Here is a 24,475-nt window from a genome sequence, read left to right as displayed (position 1 = left end):
TAGCCCAGTGACTCATCAGCCAGATGACTATTTTGGCTGGGAGCTGGCAATGGCTCCAGCAGAAGATGGCATTGCACCCTCCGCTTCAACCAGGTACCACAGTCCTTAGGGGGGGCCCCAAAACGGTGTTCCCTTTTTTCCTTCCTACCCAGGCCAAGCTTCCTCTTCTCTGGCCACCCTCCCACATGGATGTGCCCATGCAACAGAGATCCAGACCTGGATGCCCAGCACACAGCCAGCCTAACATGCTGTGAACAAGGGGTCCTGGTGAGACAAAACTGAGACAGAGCGGATCTAGTGGGCAAAACCAAAGATTTAATGGAATGGAGAAGCTCCCAAAGTCCACACTGGAGCCACATCTCTGAGACTCTCTGACACTCTCCACTCCAGGATCAGTTCTTCCTTTCTGCCCAGCAGAAGGCTGGGATGCTCAGGAACACGGGTGCTTGATCTGCCCCTTAAGAGCCCTCTCCAGGGAGAGGATTAAGGTGCATCGTTAACTCCATGCAGACCATCTCCATGGCAGCCTCTTCCTCAGCCCCTCACATCTTCCAGAGAAGGGAGCTCAGCCCAGAAATCTCTCTCTCCTTGGCAAACGAAGAATCCTTGCATTATCCAACAGGTGGTAAAGGCTGTATAGAAACCGTTCTGTGGGGAGGGAGAGCCACACTGCTCCTAGCAATGAGATTCGAGCTCTGTCATCATCAAGAGGCCAGCTCTGGTGGAAGGAAGGGGCTGTCCTGTGCCTGGCCTGGAAGGCAAGTCCTCAAGTGGGCAGGTGAGTTGGCGGAGCCTCTGGAAAGCAAAGGCAGGCATTGAACACAGCCGCAAAGACAAAAGGTGACCTGGGCCCTCCCCTTCCAGACATGGATATCATTCAGCCAGCCAGGGTTGCAGGTCTGGTCCCTAAATGCCAGGCATGTTGCCAGATAAGGACAGTCGGCACTGCAGAAACTGAGGGGACAAACTCATATTTGAACAACCTGTCCCAAGACAAGCACTGAGCACATGAGAGACATGAGACACAGTAGGAAAACTCCATCCTCCATCTGCCCCAGGCCAGGGCTAGAAAGCAGTCCAAAGAAAGGACAGTTCCCAAGTACCTCTAGGTGATCCCCTCCACAGGTTTGGCTTTAACTGGGACAGCAGGTGTGTAAGGGCCTACTTTCTGTGTCATGCATCATGGCCCTTGCCACACTCCTGCAGCTGTGCCTGCTCCCCTCTGCCTGTGCTGGACACAGGGCTCGAGGCCCATTGCTGCCACAACCCATTCTTGAGCACTTGCAGGAGGCAGAGAATGGATGGGATCCTGGGGTACCAGAACACCTGTGAAACCTCCAGTGAGCCATGGCAGGGACGGGATGTCTGTCTGGATCTAGGTCTTCTTTGTCAGCTCCCTGGCAGTCCCAAGGCACGTTTGGGGCAGCAAGCAATGGGTCGCAGCAACTCCAGGAGCTGGACAGGCCCAGGGCACTGACACATAGCTGTCCACAACACTTATGGGATCTGGAGCTTTCTTGGAGCAAGTACCCCAGCCTCAGACAAGGGCAGCCCTCAAACTGACTTGAAGCACTGGAGATCATCTTTATCCTCTCCACCTAATGAACTTATTCCTAAAGGTGCTTGCAAAGAGACAGAAGCAATAAGCAAAGGACAACAAGAGGCCACAGCCAGCTTGAAGCAGCCTTTCAAGCAGGCAGAACTTTAAAAAAACCAAGCCTGTTACAGCAATGGACTCATTAAATTGATTTATTCTAGGCCCCCTGCTAATTAACCTGCAACACACAAACGATCCCCTTGCAAGGCTGGACTTCAACATGGCAACACAGCCCATGCCCCAGTCCCAGAGCACCAGCCTCACCTCTCTGAGGGAACCTTTGATGCTGGAGAGTTTGTAGATGATCCAGAGAGGGATGCACACCATGGAGGAGAGGGCCAGTAGCCAGCCCAGGGTGTCTCCCCACCACGGGTACACATACTTCTTGTTGTAGGTCAGTGGGGTGTATTTGATCAGAGAAAACAAGAAGGTTGCCTGGAAAGGCGGAAGAGACCAAGAGAAAAAGAGCAAGAAAATAAACACCGTTAGTCAAAATAGTTGTTCCTGGTGGGTCCACACCTGCACAGAGTCTCATGGTAACAAAGAGCTCTCAGAGCAGCAACTGAGGAGGCACCAGTCAAGCCAGCTTTGCTGGGACAGCCCCCATATGCAGCACTGGGCAAGGCAGCAAGGAGCTCACCCCACCAGCAGACGCCTCTGTCACTGCTGGGCAAGGTCCCTCTCCCCATTGTTTATCCCCACGCCTGGCCTCCAAAGCCACAAACACATAGAAAAACAGGTTCCCATGGTACAGGCCACAAAACCCCCATACAAATGCACATCCCTCTGTATATAACGCAGGTATCTATATCTCAGAGGTGCCCGGCTCCACTCATCTTCCTCCTCACAGCCCCTCTTCCTGGGAGCCCTCACCATGCAAACCGCTGGGGTGATGAAAAGCCAACAGTATTTGATGACGGACCACGGCCGATAGCCAATCATATCTTCAATGTTATCATAGAAACGCTCAGCACCTACAGAAAAGAGGAAGGATGCCTTGCTGCTACCAGGGAAGGAGGGCAGCAGAGTCAGCATGTCCAGAGTCCTGCATCACCACTGTTTGAGTGGTTCCCAGAAGGTGAGGCAGTAACCTCAGCATAGCTGACAGCCCTGTTTGGGAGCTCACCAGGAGTGTGACCAGCTTTAGTCTTTGTCCTGGACTAACATCCCCTCCATCCCAGAACAGCTCAGTGGGTCAAGCAGGGCCAGGCCCTCAGCATCTCCCAGGCTGGGACCTGAACCCAGGTTTTCCCTGTCCCTTGTGAATGTCAAGGTTGAGAGATGGCCCTTAAAAATGCTCAAGGGTCTCAGACTCCTCTATACACAGGTTGAGCAAAGATTTCCCAGCCAGCTCCCAGTCTGCAAGGAAAGAGGGACTGAAAAGCAGGGGCACATAGGAACATACTGGGGATGTCTGCCAAGCAGATCCCCCAGGGAGTTGCTGTGAGGAAGCCCCCATCAGCTGTGTCCAGAGGCTCCATAGCAAGGGTTTAAAGGTCTGCCTTGCACTGTGAAGCAATTGCCAAGATGAGCCACAGACCAGCATTTTGAGGATGGACTAAACGAGAGTCTGAGAGACCAGAGCTGGGGACCCCCTCCCCAGTTTATACTCACCATAGACCCAGCCAATGCAGAGGGTCTCGAAGATGGCCACAAAGAGCAGGCACATGCCACTGGCAGCATAGTAATCAAAGAGCTGGAAGACATACATCCCACCCTGGGAAGGGCCAAGCGGGCAGCAAGGCGAGATGAGGAGGGAGAGAGGGGAAAGGAATCAGGCACAGGCAAAGAGCTCCAGCCACAGCAGGAAACAATCTCCACATCTACCCCAGAGCTGCATGCATCTTTCTCTCTCTCTCCAGGGCAGGGATTTAGCCAACAGCAAAGGCCACATCCCTTGTGCTCAAGGCCTGATGGAGACATGCAGCCACCCTGCTCTCAGGAGTCTCTACAACCCTTCATTCCAGGGCAGGGCAGTGACTGCCAGGGATCATGGGGATATTTTAGAAGAAAAACAAAACCAAAGCAACTCTTGTAGCTGGAAGCAAGGGTGGAAACCCCCTTAAGAGACCAATGCATCTGATTTACTTCAGCCCGCTAATTTGCAGAGGGAAGAAGCTGTGTATGCAGTTTTGCAAGCACCTGTCGCTGTGGGCCCTGAGGCAGGCAGCCTGGGTGTTTCACTGCCAAAATATGGGCTGTCCAGAGCTCAAATTATCAGTCTTGGCAGGAGAAGCATCAGGACTGTGACTGGCACAGAGGGTGAGGGCTGGAAGGGAAAGTACAAACGCCATGGGGATGGAAGGGCAGCTTCCCCCAGGCACTGATGGGGCTCACCAGCAAGCCCCCAGCCCCAGCACAGACCCCACCACCCACCAGACCCCCACCTCTGCCAGGGGACCACTCAGACCCAGCAAGCACCATGCAAGGGGTCTGAGCCCAAAATACCTCTGTGAGCATCACCAACCCGACCAGAAAGGAGAGGATGGAGACCAGCAGGATGAGGGTTTCCCGGCGATTCTTCTTGCGGAAAATGGTGGGGTACATGTCCACAATAGCTGTGACGAGGCTCTCCACGCAGACAAACTGCAAAGAGCAGAGATCCCATCTCCGTCAGCCCACCCTGACCGGTTCCCCAGCCCAAGTTCAAGCCTGTCCCGAAGAGACGGTGGCTTTTGTCTGGCAGGGGATTACCCTGCACCTCCACCCCTACCTGGCTGTCCAGTCCCAGCAAAACCACCATCAGGAAGAAGAAGCACGCCCAGAGTGGGGAGAAAGGCAGCATGACCACAGCCCGAGGGTAGGCGATGAATGCCAGGCCAGGCCCTGTGAGGAGAGGGGCTTTCAGAGTGGGCAACAGCATAGAATCATAGAATAGTCTGGGTTGGAAGGGACCTTCTGGGGTTATCTAGTCCAACCCCCCACCATGAGAAAGGACACCTTCAACTGGATCAGGTTGCTCAGAGCCCTGTCCAGCCCTGCCTTGGATGTTTGCAGGGATACATGGCAGTGGCACAGCTGGTACAGAGCTGCCTGGGCCACCCAGCCACCCAGCCAAAGCACAGCCTGCAGCCATGCAGCCTCTCGTTCCAGTTATACCAGTGCTGTGCCTGAAACCCAGGTTCCTGGTGGGGTGGAGGAGCTCAACAGGGAGAGAAGGGGGATGCAGAAAGCTCTGGCTGGATTGCTGTCATGAGAGCTGGGAGCTGGGGAAGCCTCTGAGCCACAAGGAGCATGGCACTAGCCTGGGTGTACATAATGCAGGCACCTCACCCCCGCCACTGACAGCAACTGCCTAACACTTGCCCTCAGAGGAAGCTTAGAGTGACCTCAAGACGTGGCCATTACATCTTAATATTTAGTGTGTGTGCATTCAATTCTCCCTGGTTTTTGGAGGCAGAGAGCAGAGCTGCCCACCAGGATGGAAACCTGCAGCTGCAACACTGCTTGGCACAAGGTGGGTACCCTCCAGGCATGCCCCTGTCACTGCGGGGGTTAAGCAGCAGCTCCCCTGCAGCCCCATCCCACCATGGTCCCCACTCACCTGACTCAGCCACCTCAGCGATGGGTACGCCCTGCTCCTCTGCCATGAAGCCCAAGATGGAGAAGATGGCAAAGCCGGCCACGAAGCTGGTGCCGCTGTTGAGGAAGCAGAGGGCCACGCAGTCCCTGGGAGGAGGAGGCACAGCATCAGCCAGGTGGGGGTCCAGGTATGACCCACACACCAGGGCAGCCCCCCCCAAGGCAACATCCACTCTTCCACCCCAGCTACTCTGCCCACAGCAGGGCCTCTCTCTCAGCACCCCACAGCTCAGCTCAGCACCAGGAGCTGCAGGAGGATATCCCAGGGTGGGCAACACAGCAGGAGCCCCCGCAGGGAAAGCCTTCTCCAAGGACAGCATAAAGATGCATTCCTCACCTAAGCTCCTTGTTCATGAGGTAGTCTGGCTAAACATCTAAATGCCTGATTTTTGTCTTGTTTCCTCTCTCTCTCCCCTGGTCCCTCCTGTAGCAGAGAGTACAGGAGATTATTTTTGGCTGAGAAGGGGGCATGTTGGTTTTTTTTTTTTTTCCTTAATAGATTTCTCAGACCAGTGACAATCTCCTTGGTTCCCAGATATCTCCTGGTCCTCACATTATGAGAAAAAGATGAACAGCACCATCCAATTTATTTTCTCTGATCGACTCCCTTTTGTCTTTGTTTCATCTCATTCTCATCCATCTATGCTTTAAACTAAGCATCTCTTATCTATCCAATTCCTTTTCACGCTCCAGTCTCCCCAGTCCTCTTCTGAATGCAACCCTGGGGACAACAATAACATTTGCAGCATCTTTTCAGGATATTCTGAACCAAACTGAATACAGCCCTTCTGGCATTTCATTGCCCATTCTGACTTTATTAAATCCTACTCTGCAAATCCAGTGTGATTTTCTGTGTCAGTCTTTAGGTATCTCACATTTTAGGGGCTTCATGCTCCTCCCTGTACATTAACTAAGACTGTCCATGGCCTGCAACCTTTTCTAGAGAGAGAGAGAGAACAGTACATGGAGAGGCCCTGTGCTGTACAAATTCAGATTATTCCTTCCAAAGCACAGCTCTTGACATTGTCAAGGACTGCACAGCACCTAGCACCACTATCCTGCCCTTTCACCTGGTTTCTGAGGCAGTAGAGACTGAAAGAGGCCCGTGGGGTGAGTCCCCATGAATCTCCTGGCTAGTAAGGAGGGTCACACTCCACCAAGTTCAGCTAACCCAGTGGGAAGCCCAAGCCAGAACCTAGTTTTTCTGATTGCTATAAACTGCCTGCTCTCCTTTCAAATTTATGTTCACAGTCATTTTATACGAATTCTCATTTATTTGAAATAGCTCCTCTTCCTTCCTGGTGTTTCTCCCTCTTTCCCTTGGATGTATGCATGACAGGTCAAACCCTCCCCAGAAAGGCTTGGGCTGGGAGGTGCTCTCCAGTCCTACCTGGCAGGTGGGAAGGGGTGTCATGGTGGATGATAACAACGGCAGAGTGGCCAGAGCAAAGAGGTCTCTTCATATTTTCACATGAAAAGGAGCCCTGATGATACCCCTTACTCTCCCAGAAAACAAGAAATGCTCTGTGCCATTTGGTGCCATCTTGGGCCGCTGCCACATGAACAATGGTCCCTCCTGCCTGCATTCCTTCCTCTCCCAGGTCACCAAAGGTTACACTTGGCCTGGGATAACTGAGTGGGGCACCATGCTTGTGGTCCTCTCGCCTATTAAGCCTGGTCCTGTCTTCCTAACACAAATCAAGGTTGCAGAGCGCAGGACCAACTCATTAATTATAGAATCCTTGAATGGTTTGGGTTGGAACCTGCATTCAAAGGTCATGTAGTCCAACCCCCTGCCATGAGCAGGGACATCTTCAACTAGATCAGGTTGCTCAGAGTCCCGTCCAGCCCGGCCTTGAATGTCTCCAGGGATGGGACATCTACCACCTTTCTGGGCAACCTAGGCCAGTGTTTTACCACCCCTTAAAACTGGGTCCATGCCTGGGAACAAACTAGTTGAAGGTTTGACACCAAATCTAAGAACTATTTCCCTAGCAATTCCGAATAGCATAAAGGGTCCATGTACGAACAGATGTCTTTCCGCTTTCTGTAGCACTCTCAGGGGCAGCTACAGAAGCCTAGACCTTCCATGTCAACAACCACAGTTTTGAATTTAAAAGAAGGGAGGTGAACCCAGCACCAGGAGCAACACAGTCAGTAGAGAAAGGGTGGGAAGAGAGGTGGGTAGTTTTACCTAGAGGTGGTCTCTTCCACTCACACTAGCCTTTTACCCCTGGGGATGCAGCTCCAGATTCTGGATACATCTACAGCACAATGAGTTTATTTTCACCTGACCACTTCAACTTGGCAGTCTGATTCTATATGGCAACTTGGCTCATTTCTGTTCAAAGGCAGTCCAGGATGGGGAGACCGTGCAAGAAACAGAAGTCCTATCCACAGGCTTATGTGTAGACCACAGACAGCACATAGGAACCCAGAGCACTGACAACTGTGCAAGACACTACGTCCAAAAGAACCTAGGAAGGATAAATCACAAGGTGAAAGGACTCCAGTCTAGAGCCATTAGATCTCACAGCTCTGCTTCCCCTGTGGTTACTCATGCACCCATGTAGTAGGGGAGGTTGTGGTGTGGGCTGGGGACACAAAGCTAGTGAAGAGGATCAGATTTCACTGGGTCTCAGCTGGTGGGGAAGAGGGATTTATCACCCATGGCATGGAGAGAAAGTTCCTTTGGGTAGAAAGCACAGAGAACTGGATTTGGGGAGAAAACACCTCAAAGAGTTTTCTTACACCTTGAATAGAAACAGAAAACCTGACACTTCAAAAGGCCAGTAGCCTCCAGGAGTTCACCAGCTTATGTGCACTGATGTCCAGGGAGGGGAAAGGCTCTAGGGAGCAGCCCTGTGCTCCAGTTACCTGTAGCAGTTGTTATGGTATTTGTTATAGCTGCCCAGAGCTGTCAGGCATCCCAGACAAATTGCATACGAAAAGAAGATTTGAGTGCCTGCATCCATCCAGACCTGCAAGGGAGATGCAAACACAGGTGAGAAGACAAGACCAGCACAGACACTGCACAGGTGCAAAGAAGCAGAGATCCCAGAGATCCCTTCTGTAATGAGCAGAAAGGCCAGGAATCAGGAGGTCAGCAACATCCAGGATTTAGACAAGCCTTTTCTAGGGGCAGGTTATACAACACCAGGAATTATAGTGCTCAGTGAGGCATGCAGGGGGAAGGGATGCACCAGGACCCTTGCAAACCCACAGCATGTATCATCATAATCTCTTTCTTCCTTGGACAAATCTGCAGATCCCTGTGACTCTCCAGAGCCTCCTGGCCACAAGAGATCAGATAAGCACTTTCCACAAGAGCTGAAGGAGCCCTCTGCCAGCAGAGAAGGGGGACTTGATTCAGGCAAGGCTGGTCTCCCACTGGATAGCATGGGTACACACAGCTTCTGATGGTGGCCCTTCTCTCCGAGACCTAGTTTAGAGTCTCCAAAACTTAAAATAATATTAACTGAGGAGGAGAGGAGTACTAGAAATAAACAGAGTTGTTTCCAAAAGACAGCTCTTAAAAGAAAATACAAGAAGGCTGTTAGTCCCATGGGACGCCTTTGAACTCCGCTTCCCTCTCATTGTCAATAACATGAACCAGTGCTCCGAGGCTGACATCTGTCAATGCCAAATTTTATCTGAAAGCCTAGCTGTGTTCAGTCACCAATGCAACCACCACCTTTTGCAGAGAACAGCAAAAGCAGGAACCAACAGTAAGGAATGAAGCAATGACAAAGATTATTAATTAAACCCGCTGTGTTCTAAGATCTTTCCTCGTAAGGGGTCTATAAAACAGAGATAACACAGTCATTCAACCAATGCTGAAGGGCAGCCACATTCTAGAGACAAAAGAGAAGCTAGTCAGGAAAGAAAAGCAGAAGAAAAGCATTACTGGGACAACTTTAATGAGAGAAGTCTTCATTTGGCTATACTCTCCTTTCCCAGAGTAGTAGTGCTGGTAAGCCCTCAAACACCAGCCTTGCCCCAGGATCCCCTCTGAGAAGAATAGAATTCAATGGAAAGTACCACAGCAGTTCTGATGACTCCGAATCACACCTGTACCTGCCAGGCAAGACCTCATGTCCTGAGCCAATGGTCAGCTGGGCAGCACCCACCCAACTACCCCTGTTCCTCAGGCCATCCTCACCAATGCACATTTCTGTCTTTCCTCTTCCATACTGGCCAAAAAGCAACTGTGTGGTGAAAGGTTTTCTTCAGTCTTTACTTCTTCTCTTCCCAGGCTGATGTGACTTATGAAGGGATGTTATGAACCCATGAGCTCCCATTTTCTGGAAAAAACTCTGTTTCAGATTAAGGGACAGCTGCACAGAACAAATGCTCTCTCTGCCCACTGCAGCAAGACCCAGCAGCACGGTCCATGGGGAGAGAAAGCAAAGCCCTGTTAGAGCTAGATTTGGTTAAACTGCTCTCCCTGACTATCTTGCCAGGGAGTCAGATCAAAGATCTGATTTGTAGCATGGAAAGGGACAGAGAATGAGATAGGACTGGGGTAGCTAGCTCTGGGCACTGGGAAATTGAAAAAGTAATTAACCTGGGTTTATTTTACTCTTTTTAGAGGAGTGGAGTGGGTAGGCAGGTTTAGAGAGCAAGATTCAGTTTTGTATTTCAAAAAGACTGGAGGAAATCAAAGCCATTTTTATAATTGATTCTTAAAGCCTCACTGTGCTTGTGGGCAGTCAGGGCACAGCCTCCACTTTTCAGTTGTTCTTTTGGCACAGCCAGACACTGAGGTAAGCTGGACCAGCCAACATCTCTGCATCCATAATTAAAGCATCTTTGCACAGATCCAGGTGGAAACTTTAGTAGGCTTGCTTTTTGTTTTACTGTTCATTGCTAGAATCCCACCCTCTGAGGCTTTTGGAGCCCTTGTAGTTCAGTTTGTCAAAATCACAAGTCTTCAAACTGCCTACCCCACACTTGCCATAACTTTGGATCCAGCTGACAAGTTTCAACCAGATTTAACAGTTCATAGAAACTTCAAAGATATCAACTACCTATGAACTTCACATCAGCCAGGGAACAGGAAAAAGACAGGAACTCAGCGTTGCTACTGAGCAGAAAGCTACAGGGAGGAGGAGTCAACCAGTGTTAAATATCAGATAAATCACAGGAGGCATGGGAGGAGGCAGGAGGCATGGGAAATATCCCAAGGGTAGGAAAAGAACTGATGCTTTACCAGCCATGGTAGAAGCCAAGTATCAAGACACCAGGCTTCATTAGCTCTGTGGTTCATGAACTGGCTCATTTCTAAAATTCAGCGATACCCTTGACTGTGCAGCAGAGATGAGCATGGGGCACACAGGCTCCCTCTCTGCCCAACACAACACCCGTGGGGTGCAGGCTGTGGGAGCCCAGCCCCAAAGGGATGTCTTTAGGGACTATAGGACTGGCCTTTACATATGCTCCCATTTGAAGCAAGGCAGCCTGTAGCTGAAGCAGTGTAAATAAAGCTAAACCTAGCTTGCAGAGTTTATGATCCTGCTCAGTTAGCATGATTGTGAGCACCAGTTCAGGCTGCATGCACTTTTATTTCCCACTTCAAAAGGTTACTGCTGCTCTTAGGGCAAAGACCAAACCACCTTTGTGTCCTTCCCAGCCCTCTGGCAGTTCCCAAATGAGGAGGGACTGCAACAAGAGTGGTGCTGTGGGCAGCCCTGACCCGCTAGTGATGGAGCTGAGCAGCAGCAAGTCCCAGGGCTGCAGGATCACTGGGGTCAGAAGGGACCTCAGCCCACCTCTGTCCCAGCCTCCTCCTCAAGCCCCTCATGAGAAGCACCACTGCCCACACAGTGCCATGGGCTCATGGGGGCTGCACAGACCACGCTCTTCAGAAAATAGCAACCCACAGCTTCTCTTCCCAACCCGCTGCCTGTGCTCGTTTCTCTCGCTGCAGTGACTCAGAGAAGTTGTTTTTTTCACCTCTACCAGGATCCCTCTTTCTCTCCTGTGCTGCTGATCAACAGCCCCTCATTATTTTAATGCTTCCACTTTGACTAAAGGTGCTCGCTGGGGTCAGGCAAGGCTCTCTTTCCCCTGCAGGTAGGAGCACATTGCTGTTCTCTGGCCCCTGCTCCTAAAGAGGGTTGTAAAGCTGATCCTGTTCAGATTTCGCTGGCACATTGGCAGCATGGGTATTCTGATTCAATTACTGTCTGCAGTTTAAATAAACCATCTGCTTTATTTAATTCATAATTCAATTTCCTTGAACATGTTGTTTACTCCAGTTTGTAATAAACTCCTACTCTCTGTTTTTAGGAAAGTCTTCACACCTGAACTGCAGTTATCCAAGATGGTTATAACCTGCAAGAGGAGGTATTCCTTCACCCCTTAATTTTCTCAGCAATATTCACTTTATTACGTGTACTGGCATTTAATATCTCCCTGTACTAAAACTGATCCTTCCTTAGGAAGTTCTAAAAGCACTTACAAATAACAGTGAAGACTGTTTTTGAGCAAAATGTTATCGAACCCCAGTGCATCTCATACATCAAATACAGGTGCCATGCTGAGAAGTGCTGAACGGTCCCCATCAGCAAGCAGAGATGATATAGCACGGAGTGAGTCCATGCTGCGTGGAGGGTCATTCTTGGCATAATGCGGAGCAGAGAGCAAAAACCACCCAAGTCTTCAGCTGCATTTGAACCAGCATTTCTTTCACATCTGGCATCATGGCTCAGCCCACGGCACTGGCACTACCCACCAGCCACCCACTGCACCATGCAAACACATCACTTCAGCCCAGCCTTAAAAGCAAAGATTCTGATTCCTAAGACTTCACCTCAAGACACCTAGGGCACCATTTACAAATTATTGCCTTCCCCCTTAATTCAGGACCAGCCAACAGGCCCCAGCCCAAAGACCCAATCCATGTCCTGCAGCACTGCAACAGCACAGGGCTGTGCAGCCCCGGGGCCTGGCTGCAAAGAGCCCACCACCGTGCTGCACAGCCCAGGCCAATGCTTTCCTTCATCCCCATTCACCCCAGGAGGGTGGGAACGAGCCACTGATGTTTCCATGAAGCATTCCTTGTTCCTTCTGCCTGCCTTATGCTCAGCCAAGCATCATGCTCTCAGCCCCAAGCCCCAGCCGCTTGGAAAATTCATCCTTGGTGTATTAGGAAAAGCATGACCAGCAGGTCGAGAGAGGTTGTCCTCCCCTTCTACTCTGCCCTGGTAGGGCCGCATCTGTAGTGCTGCTCTCCAGTTTAAGAAGGAGAAGGAATCACTGGAGGGAGTCCAGCAAAGGGCTATGAAGATGATTAGGGGTCTGGAGCATCTTTCTTATGAGGAGAGACTGCAAGATCTGGGGCTGTTCAGCCTGGAGAAGAGAAGGCTGAGAGGGTATCTCATCAATGTTATAAATATCTCAAAGGTGAGTGTCCAGAGGATGGGACCAGACTCTTCTCAGTGGTGCCCAATGACAGGATGAGGCGCAATGGGCACAGACTGAAGCACAGGAGGTTCCATCTGAATACGAGGATAAATTTATTTACTTTGAGGGTGACTGGAACAGGCTGCCCAGAGAGGTTGTGGAGTCTCTTTCTCTGGAGACATTCAAAACCCACCTGGATACATTCCTGTGTGATCTGCTCTGGGTGAACCTGCTTTAGCAGGTGGGTTGGACTAGATGATCTCAGAAGTCCCTTCCAACCCCAACCATTCTGTGATTCTGTGATTGAGCTCCTTGGGAATCAAAGATTGGGTCTTTGTTCCACAGTTATCCTCCTTGTAACTGCACTGAAGGCCCCCACAATGCCCCACCAGTGAGCACTGACCTCATGTAACCCACACACCTCAGTGCACCTTCAAACCTACAGGGATGTTTTACACCCAGGGGGCCCTGCCCCATGCTGGGGTTTCTTTAAACACCACAAGAAAGCAAACAAGTTTCTGGTTCATCCCAAAGAGCACAGCTGCCCACCCCAGGGTGGTGTGGAGGGGTGAAGGATGCTCTGAGGGATAGTCCTTGCTGCTCAGGAAGCTGGGCTTTATGGTCCTCCTTGCCCAGCTGCTTGCAAGTGGACAGAAAGACAGCTTTTTTCCTTCTTGCTATGTCAGCACTGAGATCACACTCAGCAGGGCTGTGTGGCTGTAGCTGGCCAGCCACCTGCATCCCACACCAGCAGGGCTGGTGAGAGACGAGGAAGAAGGAGGAGGAGGAAGCCCCCCAAGTTAAATACAGCTGTGGTTCACCCCATGTGGATGCAACTACTCTGGCAAGGTGGAGGAGAGGACAGCAGCCCCAAGATCCTCCAACATGTGCAGGAGCTGCCAGCACTCCCTCCATCCTGCCCAGTACCTGCCCTCTGCCCCTGAGGCAAGGCCAGCAGTGGTGCCTGGGCTTGCAGACCCTCCACAGACCCTCTGCCAGGGCTGGGGGACACAGGGTCCTGGGCCAGGGTGTGAGGCTGCAATGGGGGAGCAAGCACAGGGTGATGGCTGCAGCTCCACCAGTACACACAGCCACGCACAAACCCAGCGGGTCGCCCTCCATCATGAAAACAAACATGCTTGTCTTCAGAAAGGGAAAGTGGGGGGCCAGCAACAGCACAAACTGAGTGCACAGGGTCAAGCTAAAGGCTTGCTGGTAAAAAAAATAAATAAGGGGAACAAATAATATTTAGCAGGCCCACAGTTGCCCTCCCCTCTTGCTGGGAAGCAGCAGCTCTCGCTGGCCATGGAGGAGCAGCAGGAGGGGCTTGAATTTGGAGAGGGTCCAGGGGCTCTTCCCCAGCACGGCTATTGAGGCCCATGGTTAACCCAACAGGTCACAGCCCTGCAAGATGCACACATCTCTCATCCTCCCTGAGGTGGCCCAAAGGGCTCATCCTCAGCACAGCCTTGGCAGTAGGAGTTGCTCTGGCACAAACCATGAGCTGGACCTCAGCAGCCTCCATCTCTGGTCACAGCCACAGAAGGCAGGCCCCCAAAGAGCTGGGGACATCTGTATCTCTTGCCTCCCCTTCCTGCCACATCCACCCATCGGTAAGCAGGAACCTGTGCAGGCTCTGCAGGGACAAATGCTGCTCCAAAATGCAACCACCGGGGAAATGGGTGAAAGAAAATGAGAGGGATGTAGGCAAAGTTATTTGAAAAGCCATGCAGATGAGAGAGGGAGACAATGAGAACCAGGGGTGGGATGAAGGTAAATGCTCTGAATTTAGCTGTGCAGAGCAAGTCACAGTATCACAATATCACAGTATGTTTGGGATTGGAAGGGACCTCAAAAGATCATCTAGTCCAATCCCCCTGCTGGAGCAGGAACACCTAGGTGAGGTCGCACAGGAACATGTCCAGGCGGGTTTTGAATGTCTCCAGAGAAGGAGACTCCACCACTTCCCTGGGCAGCCTGTTCCAGTGCTCTGTCACCCTCACTGAGAAGAAGTTTCTTCTCAAATTTAAGTGGAACCTCTTGTGTTCCAGCTTGATCCCATTACCCCTTGTCCTATCATTGTTTGCCACCGAGAAGAGCCTGGCTCCATCCTCATGGCACTCACCCTTTATATATTTATAAACATTAATAAGGTCCCCCCTTAGTCTCCTCTTCTCCAAACTAAAGAGACCCAGCTCCCTCAGCCTTTCTTCATAAGGGAGGTGCTCCACTCCCTTAATCATCTTCGTTGCCCTACGCTGGACCCTCTCCAGCAGTTCCCTGTCCTTCTTGAACTGAGGGGCCCAGAACTGGACACAATATTCCAGGTGTGGTCTCACCAGGGTGGAGTAGAGGGGAAGGAGGACCTCTCTCGATCTACTAACCACCCCCCTTCTAATACACCCCAGGATGCCATTGGCCTTCCTGGCCACAAGGGCACAGTGCTGGCTCATGGTCATCCTGTTGTCCACCAGGACCCCCAGGTCCCTTTCCCCTACACTGCTCTCTAATATGTAATCTCCCAACCTATACTGGAACCTGGGGTTGTTCCTGCCCAGATGCAGGACTCTACACTTGCCCTTGTTAAATTTCATTAGATTATTCCCCGCCCAACTCTCCAGCCTGTCCAGGTCCCGCTGGATGGCAGCACAGCCCTCCGGCGTGTCAGCCACTCCTCCCAGCTTGGTGTCATCAGCAAACTTGCTGATAGTACACTCAATTCCCTTGTCCAAATCGTTAATGAATATATTGAATAATATTGGCCCCAGCACTGACCCCTGAGGCACTCCACTAGATACTGGCCTCCAACTAGACTCCGCACCATTGACTACCACTCTCTGGCTTCTCTCCCTAAGCCAGTTTGCAACCCACCTCACTACTCTATTGTCTAGACCACACCTCCTCAACTTAGCTGTGAGGATGCTGTGGGAGACTGTGTCAAAGGCTTTACTGAAGTCAAGGTAGACCACATCCACCGCTCTGCCATCATCCATCCACCTTGTTACATTCTCATAAAGGCTATGAGGTTGGTCAAGCATGACCTACCCTTGGTAAAGCCATGCTGACTGCCCCTAATAACCCTCTTATCCTTGATATGCCTTGAGATGTCACCAAGGACAAGCTGTTCCATTACTTTCCCAGGGACAGAGGTGAGGCTGACCGGTCTATAATTACCCGGGTCCTCCTTCTTGCCCTTTTTGAAGACTGGAGTGACATTTGCTTTCCTCCAATCCTCGGGCACCTCTCCCGTTTCCCAAGACTTGGCAAAGATGATGGAGAGCGGTCCAGCAATGACTTCAGCCAGCTCCCTCAGCACCCGCGGATGCATCCCATCTGGACCCATGGATTTATGAATGTCCAGACTATTTAATTGCTCCCTAACCCAGTCCTCATCGACTAAAGCAAACTCCTCCATTGACCTGGCTTCATCCGGGGTCTCAGGGGTACGGGGCTCCCCAGGACAGCCTCCGGCAGAGTAGACAGAGACAAAGAAGGCATTCAGTAACTCTACCTTCTCTGTATCTTCTGCCACCAGGGCACCCACCCCATTCATCAGTGCGCCTACATTGCCTCTGGTATTAGTTTTATCTGCTATGTATTTGAAAAAGTTCTTTTTGCTGTCCTTGACCCCTCTCGCCAGCTGTAATTCTAAGGAGGCCTTGGCTATCCTAGCTGCCTTCCTACATCCTCTAACAGCAGTCTTATATTCCTCCCAAGTGGCCAGCCCCTGCTTCCATGACCTGTAAACTCTCCTCTTCTGCTTGAGCATACCCAACAGATCCCTATTCAACCACCTAGGCCTCCTGGCTCCCTTCCTTGACTTCCTACGTGTGGGTATGCTCTGATCCTGAGCGTGGAAGAAGCAATCTCTGAATGCCACCCAGCTATCTTGGGCCCCTTTTCCTTCAAGCAGTCTTGCCCATGGGATTTCCCCCAGCAATTGCTTGAAAAGGCCAAAGTTAGCCCTGCTGAAGTCCAGGGTTGCAATTCTACTTGTTATTCTGTTCCTGCCACACGAGATGCTGAACTCCACCATCTCGTGGTCACTGCAACCCAGGCAGCCCTCAACCTTTACTGCTTCGACCAGACCCTCCTTGTTAGTGAGGATGAGATCCAGCAGTGCACCTCTCCTAGTCGGCTCCTCCACCATCTGCATGAGGAAGTTATCATCAATGCACTAGAGGAACCTCCTGGACTGTGGCTGGCTGGCTGAATGGTCCTTCCAGCAAACATCAGGGAAGTTAAAATCACCCACAACAACCATGGCCTGTGACTGTGAGGCCACTCTCAGCTGCCCATAGAAGGCCTCATCAACTTCCTCAGCCTGATCTGGTGGCCTGTAACAGACACCCACAACAGTGTCAGCCCTGCCAGCCTGCCCCTTGATCCTGACCCATACACTCTCAGCTCGCTCGTCATCCGCTCCTGGGCAGAATTTAGTACATTGTAGTTGCTCTCTCACATAGAGAGCAACTCCACCACCACGCCTGGCTGGCCTGTCTTTCCTGAAAAGGGCATAGCCATCCATGACCACATTCCAGTCATGTGAACTGTCCCACCATGTTTCTGTAATTGCCACCAGAGTCAGGGCACCTCAGCATGGTGCAGTGCAGGGTCAGGTGTCTGGGACACTGATGGTGCTTCCCTGCCCTAAGACCAGGGGCACAGAACCCACCAGGGCCTTCAGCAAGGCTGGGCCCATCAAAGAAAATTCTGCCTTTACATAAAGACTGGATGAAGTACAAACACATACAGCAAGGTGGTGGGTTTTCTGGAAATTTCAAGAGGAAAGCAAGGGAGAGAGGTTTGCAGAAACATTTGCTGCTTTTCCAGAGGGAGATGTGCGCAGAGGCTGCTGCATTTAACTCCTCCTCCACTTTCACTCATTAAATTTAGGAAAATTTAGCTAAAATTGATTGAGACTTGATACCAGAGTAAAAAGAAGAAACGTAATGGTTTCCTTCCAAAGCAAACCCAAACACACAGCCGGCACTTTCTGCACCAAGCTCATCAGAACTCTCTTTGAATCTGTCTATTAAAATGGTCCCTGGTCATAGTAGGAAAGCATCAAGCAATGAAGAGCCTGCCAGGGTCCGAGAGAAGTTCTTCTAATGACAAGTTCCCCACACTTAAACCTTATTTCTGCTCTGAATTTCTCTCATTTCAGCTTCCCGCTCCTGGTCACACTGTGCATCCCGCTCCTAACCATATCCATAAATTCCCAGCATTATCTAGTGGAATAAACAATTGATAAAATTGCCACAAAAGTAATTGTAAAGGTCAGAGTGATCAAAAGTGGAAATGGTGAACAACCCCGAGACCCCCTTTCAGTTAAAACACAATCTGCACCATGAAATAAGTAGGACCCTCATGAAGCACAGAAAATGTAGTCAAAGAGAAGGGAAAAAAAATGGCCTAGAAATGCTGATATTATAACACTAAATATTATCCAAATAAAAAACAAACTGTGGGATTGCTTTTTGGATTTTTTAGTTTGAGGGCATACAGTATAAAATGGATTATCTCTTGGGTGGTTTTGCTGTTATCTGCTTGTGTATAAGCAGAACCAGACTTCATTATTCTAAACTTTTGTTTGGCAGTTTCTCTGTATAGTCTGACCTACCTATCAAATGCATTTTATTTAACACTTTAATTATAAACATTTCATAGATTTGGAAAATGAAGGTGCAGGAAGATTTAGGGCATTGCAGACATCACGGCCAGAAGAGACCATAATCAATCAGCTAGCCTGAGCTCTCGTAGGCAGGGTTTCCCAGTTCTGTCCAAGGTCATCTGGCAGGTGAAAAGCAATGATTTCCACACACCAGTCTGATATTCTGACACCTAATCACATCTCGGCTGCTGCTGCTCCCCTGGTAGAATCTGCTAAATAATTCATCCCCTCTTTTCACCTAGTTTTTCATATACTTCAAATGAGTTTTGATTTTGTCCCCTTGTATGTTGTTTGCCCTTTGCTTAAACCTCCCTTTGAGATGACTTATCATAAGGCTCAGATTGCAGCAGGTATTTTTAATTCCTTTTTTTTTTTTAATTTCCAGAATCCCTTCCCAGGCACTAAAGAATCTTCCATTTTTCCGGGCAGTGCAGGATTGCAGGTAAACAATCACAGCTCACCATCCTCTGAGTGCAAATCAATTGTAATCGACTTGGCCTCGATGGGCTGGTAGGACTCACGCTGTCCCTGCACAGAGAGAGGGGGGGCACAGCTGGCAAGTGTTGAGGCTTGGGGCACTAACCCTTTCCTTCCCTCTCTGATGGGTAAGTACAACAGAAACCTGGATCCCTGCTGCTTGGTTTGGTAGGATGGCTAAAGTATGCTGGAGGAAGGCAGCTGCTGCTACCAGCTGCTGCTTTTCTCCCACAGACTTGAAGCGTTCATCAGGGAATGATGGAGCCGGGAAGGTAGGACCGAGTTTTCCTCCCACCATGGAGGATAAGCCATCCCCTTACTCTGAAGGGTTACTCTGCCTTTCCACCAGCGCATTAGTATTTTCCAGACTGGGAGGAAGCTGTGCTTCTAAAGCTCAGGCTGTAATTGGAAAAGTTTGCCAGGACGGACCTAATGAGGACACAGCTAGTACCAGCAAAACCATGCTACGCCTGAAGTGGTTTAATTCAGTCCCCTGGGCGACACAGCCACAGTAGCAAGAGGACTTTTTGTAAGTGAATGAGCACCCTTTGAATGTGTTATTTCACTTCAGAGGTCTCTCACAGATCATTGGCACAAATGGAGCCACAAACGGAGCCACAAACACTGCAAACACAGGCCTGTCCTCACCCCTTCCAAGCCTTGCTGCACTTCCACACCGAGGAGCAGCTGTCCTATCCACCTCCTGTCCACAGGCAAACCAAGAGTGCAGGAAAGCAGCCAGCACTGTAAATGGGGCTTTTCACTCCTTGCCCAGGCACAGCCTTGACCAGAGAGCAAGTCTGAGAAAGCTGAGCAGGAACTTTGAGTCCTTCCCATAATAAAAACTAGACTGTCTGAAGCTGGAAACTGAATGTTTGTGTTTAGCTCCCCAGCTCAGAAGCCATAAGTCAAACTGACTTGCACAGAGCCACACAGCACCAGTGGCATAGGTGGGACCTGGGGATGGCACCTAGCAGCCCTGGACACACTGCTACCCCCCTCCCATAAGGTCCTCTCTCCTCCGTCAGGGAGAACAGGATCAGCTGGAGCCATTCCTCCCCCAGCAATTATGCCCCCATTTGCAAAATTAATAACCAAGGCAGCACTGGGCCTAGAGCAGGAAGAGTTAATGGGGTTACGAAGGGTTTTGCTGGCCTATTTTCCAGGCAGGGACCCTTTAATCTACTTTGGAAACACCTTCACACAAAGGCTGGTACAGCAGCTCAGCTGGAGCCAGGATTTAACGTGGAAGAACTTGTCCCAAAGAGATTAAAAGTAACAGTTGGGCGCTGACCCTCCTGTCAGACAGGCAGGAATTTCTCACTGGGGACGGGAAGGCGAGGAGGGCAGCTGGGTCCTGGTGAAGTGCTGCAGCGTGCCATGGCTCCCACCATCCATGCTCCCAACATGCTTCCCAGAGAAGCTGGAGCAAGCATGCCAGGAGCCTGGCTCATCCCTGCGAGCTGCCAACATGGTGCAGAGCAGCACCCCATGCACTGGCTGCCTCTGCAGCAGAGGAGTCTCCCTGAGAAATGGGGGGGTCCAGCTGGCACCACTCGTGATGAAGGGTTAAATCCCACTGACCCCTGGGCAATTCAGACCAAACTCAGAACAGAAAATACAGTAACAGGACAGGTGAAAGCTGACGACAAGACAGTGTGGGGACTGTCAGAGTATACATCAATATCACAGCCCTGACTTATGACCACAAAGGAAAAAAGAGGTGAGAGAAAGAAGAAATTGGAAGAAAGAGAGTGAGAAAAGGAAAAGGAGGGAGAGAGGACAGCCACAGGCATCCATGCAAGCACAGCTCAGCCATTCAGTCCCCCCTCCACCTTACCTGGGGGTCCCCAAGGCGACTGAGGTCTGGATAAAGGTAAAACAGGATTCCCTGGGATGCTCCAGGCAGGGAGACTCCCCTGATCAGCAGAACGACCAGCATGAGGTATGGGAACGTGGCTGTGAAATACACCACCTGTGAGGAGGATGAAGTTCAAGCATGAGCGACCAGTAGGGGCCAGAGCGTGCAGCACTGGCCGGCAGCACAGCACCGACCCCCGGGCTGAGGGACAGGGGCAGTGGCAGCAGATGGGTCAGGCTGCCTCCCCAAGCACCTTGCTGTCATCTGCAGCAGAAAGAAATGGATTTTAATGTGTGCTCAGGAAACTTGTGACATGCCACAGCATGTCTGGAGCCAGACAAACCTTTCTGGTCCTAGAAGTGATCAAGACCCCAAGCCAGGCTGTCAGCAGGTTGGAGTCAGAGTAATCCTACTGAAGACAGCAGTGCAATATCCACATGCAACAGTGAAGGAGCTGCCCCCAGTACCCATCTGCACAACCCTATCCTCAACAGAGGCCCGAGTTGCGCACAGAAAGTCTCTTCTCTTCAACATTTAGTGGCAAGGGTGAAGAGGTGTGCAGATAAGAGATAGATACACCCTGAAATGTGATTGCTGCCACAGGTCCAGCAGGGACAACACTGGGGCTCCGCCATTCAGGGCAGACACTGACAAAGGGCTTGTGCCCACCGCTCCCCACTGCAGCAACTTGCAGCCGCTGCCTCTGGCTGACCCTTGTCCAGATACCCAACATGGATGGGACTTCAGGCAGAGCAGGGCAGCATGTCTCAGACTTGCCACCAAGGACTCAGACCCAAACAGGACCTTTAAACTCTTGCTTTTTACACCCCTAGTCCCATGAGTAACACAGAGTTACTCAGGTAGGGTTGAAATCCCTTCTCCTAGCAAAGGAACCATGTCCCTTGAGGGAACACTGCAAGCCAGTATCTGCAAATCCTTTCAGGGACTCCATATCTGCTAAATATAACATTCAGTTTGGGGATTACTGGGGTATTTTCAGCACTGTTCAGGCTAATTGCTGTAGCATGCTGCAACAATAACACGCTGTGGTCTGTGTTTTCCACACAAGCAACCCAATATCAAGGGCTGATGCAGCCTTCCCAGCAATTCCAAGCAGTGTCATTAATCCCTTCGTATTGCTGCAACACCTTCAAGACTTACCGACCACCTTGAAAAGAGTTGTTCAGTCTGTTCTATCATGCTAGGCCAAAAAACGAATGTTGTTCCTTGGGGTTTATCCTGTGTGGATGTCCTGAGTGAGGATTCACATCAGCACACTTCACCTGAGTGCTACCCTATGGCTCTCTTCTCCGCTTGGGCAGTTACGCACCAGAGAACTAAAGCTCATCTCTGGAGGAACCGCAATATGTAATGATGTGAAATTATCTACTTCTCATGCCTGCCCATCCATGCAAAATGAATTGACGCAAAATCCACCTAAAGCCCACCATCCCTGAGCAGGGTCACAGGCTCTGCCACAGCTATAGCAATTTCTGCATTAGAGGAGATCCTACTAAGAACAAGCATACAATTTCCCTGTACAGTATGATCACTTTCGCTCTGCCCCTGGATAATCCTTATGATCTGAGTAATGATTCAAAAAGATTTCCTCTGGATCCACCTTGATATACTCCATCTGAATAAAGCAACATCCAAAGCACCAGGCACTGCAAGTCCTCCTTTGAGTCAATATATACACTCTTTGGTGATTCAGTTTTGTAATGCAGAAGAACAGAAGTCTTTGAGTGATACTCCATCTGTGAAAAAATGCACTACTAGGTGATCATCTCTGCCCACGGCTCCAGGTTTTCTATGCATTTCATGTGCCCTGTTCTATATATCACAGCAGTCTTGAGGTAATGCCACAGAGGCTGGTGAAAAACACCTTCTTGCTGGGGCTCATGATTGACTGAGAAGTCTGTACGAGCAGATCCATACCTGTCCCTCTGAATCTGCATCCTGAACACTGAAGGAACCCACGGCCAGGATCCTTTAGGACAGGCAAACACCATCATTCATTTAATTCTCACATTTTCAAGGAGTCTCTGATTTAGAGCATTTCACTGACAGTTAATCAAATCTGCAGGTCCTACGAGCTGAACAATCATCCCTGTATTTACCACACAACCAAATTCTTTTTTCATAAAATGACAGGAAGCGAGTCTCATATTTCTCAGCTCATGAAAGCAAGATTAAAAACAAAAATCACGAAAACAACCCATTGCCTCTGAACCTTACTGCACGTTCTTCAGGATGCCAGGTTGCACGTTCTCAGCTGGATCTCTAAATAACATCAGTTTTAGGAGCTCAAAACATGAACTGGTGCTGGTTGCCTGGCATATTATTTGGATTCACATTTTGTTAATGTTCTATGTGCTTTACAGTGTGCATGAACTAGCATGTTAAGCTTTTCACTCAGCAGACACTCACATCTGCACTGAGAGCAGAGGCCTGAGTTTGGAGAATGTTTTGCTGGATTAAGTGTGCCAAACTTCTATCTAGCAACAGGAACATCTGGATCCAATGAGATATTACTCAATCCTTGGCTGAGACCCAATCTTTTTATTTCTTAGGCATTGTTAGCACTAACTACATCACTAGGAACCTTGCCGGGATCAGTGTGATCGTTCTGTCACATGCTGGTCAACAACATCCAGGGTTTTACTTTTGAATCTGATCCACATGCCTTGGCAAAGTGGTTCCATCTGTGACAACCTCCTGCATCTGTGAGCGATCCTCAGGGATGAGCAGTCCTCATGTTGCAGGATGCGAACTGTTCTTGCTATTCTGAACCAGGTGATTTTAGCTCATGGTGTTTGTCCCTCCACAGGCAAATCCCCAGGACTAAGGCATATCTCTTCCCCAACGGGACTGTATTCCCACAGCCATCAATTTAGTTGGTTTATTCAACATGTGGAGGCTTGATAAACCTATGGACACTGTTGCTTTACTGAAAGAAGGTTTCTGTTTTCAGGAAGATCTCATCATCACTAGTCCTTTTTGCTGAAAAGCACTTGCATTTAACTTAGAACTTGTATCTAAAATAGACTGGATTTGTTCTCAGCACTTCCTACACTATGTTTGCTGTATCTTAGTATCATACTCACTGTTATTATGCTGCCTCTGCTTACTTTAACCAGACCACTACAGCAAGCAGTTGCTCTTTTCTTCTAATTTTACTCCATAGAAACCAGAAAACATCATCTCTTCAAGCTGCTTGATTTCCCCATCATGTTTCATAATCCCAGACCGTTCTGGAAGCAGGAGAAACTGCTAACATCCATACCGTCAACTCAATGGAAATGAATGCAGCTGAAGTTTATACCTCGTCACACACGATGTCTCTTTCAAAGCATACTGAGAAGACAACATTTCAATAACATACAAAACCTTTTCATTTCCATCTGTTCTTGCTGGCTCCAGACAAAGCTGACTGGGAATGGGTCAGGAGGCAGTAGCAGAAACTAAGTTAAGGGGTCAGTGCAAATGACAGTGGCACGCTCTGCAAAGAGGGAGCATGAGATGGAGCTGGATGGTCACATCAACCTTTCCCAGAAGCATTCAAAGAAATATCTCTGTGGTGACCAGTGTGGGGAAAACAAACAAATGAACAAACACCTTTACTGCTGGAGAATAAGCACAACTGTAGGAAGAGTTAAGATGAACAAAAAGAAAAAAAATAGATCCCCATGGCAATGAGGCAGAGAGCATTGAGGCCATCACAGTTATCTTCCTTGCTATCTAATGAATTTGAAGATTTTCTAGCTGCACTTGCCAGAAGAGGCAAAAAACATGCTGCTTGCTCACACTGTGGTGGGAGGGAAGGGAGCACGCAACCATCCCAAAAATAAGAAGACTGCAGGGTCTCCTGGGCCTG

At 49.9% G+C, this 24,475-nt stretch overlaps 1 protein-coding gene across 5 annotated transcripts in view; it reads right to left on the bottom strand.

Moving 5' to 3' along the window:
• Positions 1-295: 295 nt before the first annotated feature.
• LOC309435227 (sodium- and chloride-dependent GABA transporter 2) overlaps positions 296-24,475 on the bottom strand; it is a gene marked incomplete at its 5' end in the record, with an annotated part of 40,981 nt that continues 16,801 nt past the window's right edge. For 4 of the 5 annotated variants that reach the window (XM_082043247.1, XM_082043246.1, XM_082043244.1 and 1 more), the window contains 9 exons: positions 296-795; positions 1,862-2,032; positions 2,471-2,571; positions 3,212-3,314; positions 4,046-4,183; positions 4,311-4,423; positions 5,142-5,266; positions 8,057-8,160; positions 20,578-20,712. In XM_082043247.1, the coding sequence (XP_081899373.1) occupies positions 676-795; positions 1,862-2,032; positions 2,471-2,571; positions 3,212-3,314; positions 4,046-4,183; positions 4,311-4,423; positions 5,142-5,266; positions 8,057-8,160; positions 20,578-20,712 (1,110 nt within the window). In that variant the 3' untranslated portion in view covers positions 296-675. The remainder of the gene's footprint in view (positions 796-1,861; positions 2,033-2,470; positions 2,572-3,211; positions 3,315-4,045; positions 4,184-4,310; positions 4,424-5,141; positions 5,267-8,056; positions 8,161-20,577; positions 20,713-24,475) is intronic. The other variant, XM_082043245.1, reaches the window with a different exon arrangement.

This window comes from Streptopelia decaocto (genome assembly GCF_964273445.1).
Source record: "Streptopelia decaocto genome assembly, chromosome: 1".
Lineage (NCBI taxonomy): Eukaryota > Metazoa > Chordata > Aves > Columbiformes > Columbidae > Streptopelia > Streptopelia decaocto.
The sequence above is the reverse complement of the archived record's forward strand: the minus strand, read 5'-3'. Positions and strand labels throughout refer to the sequence as shown.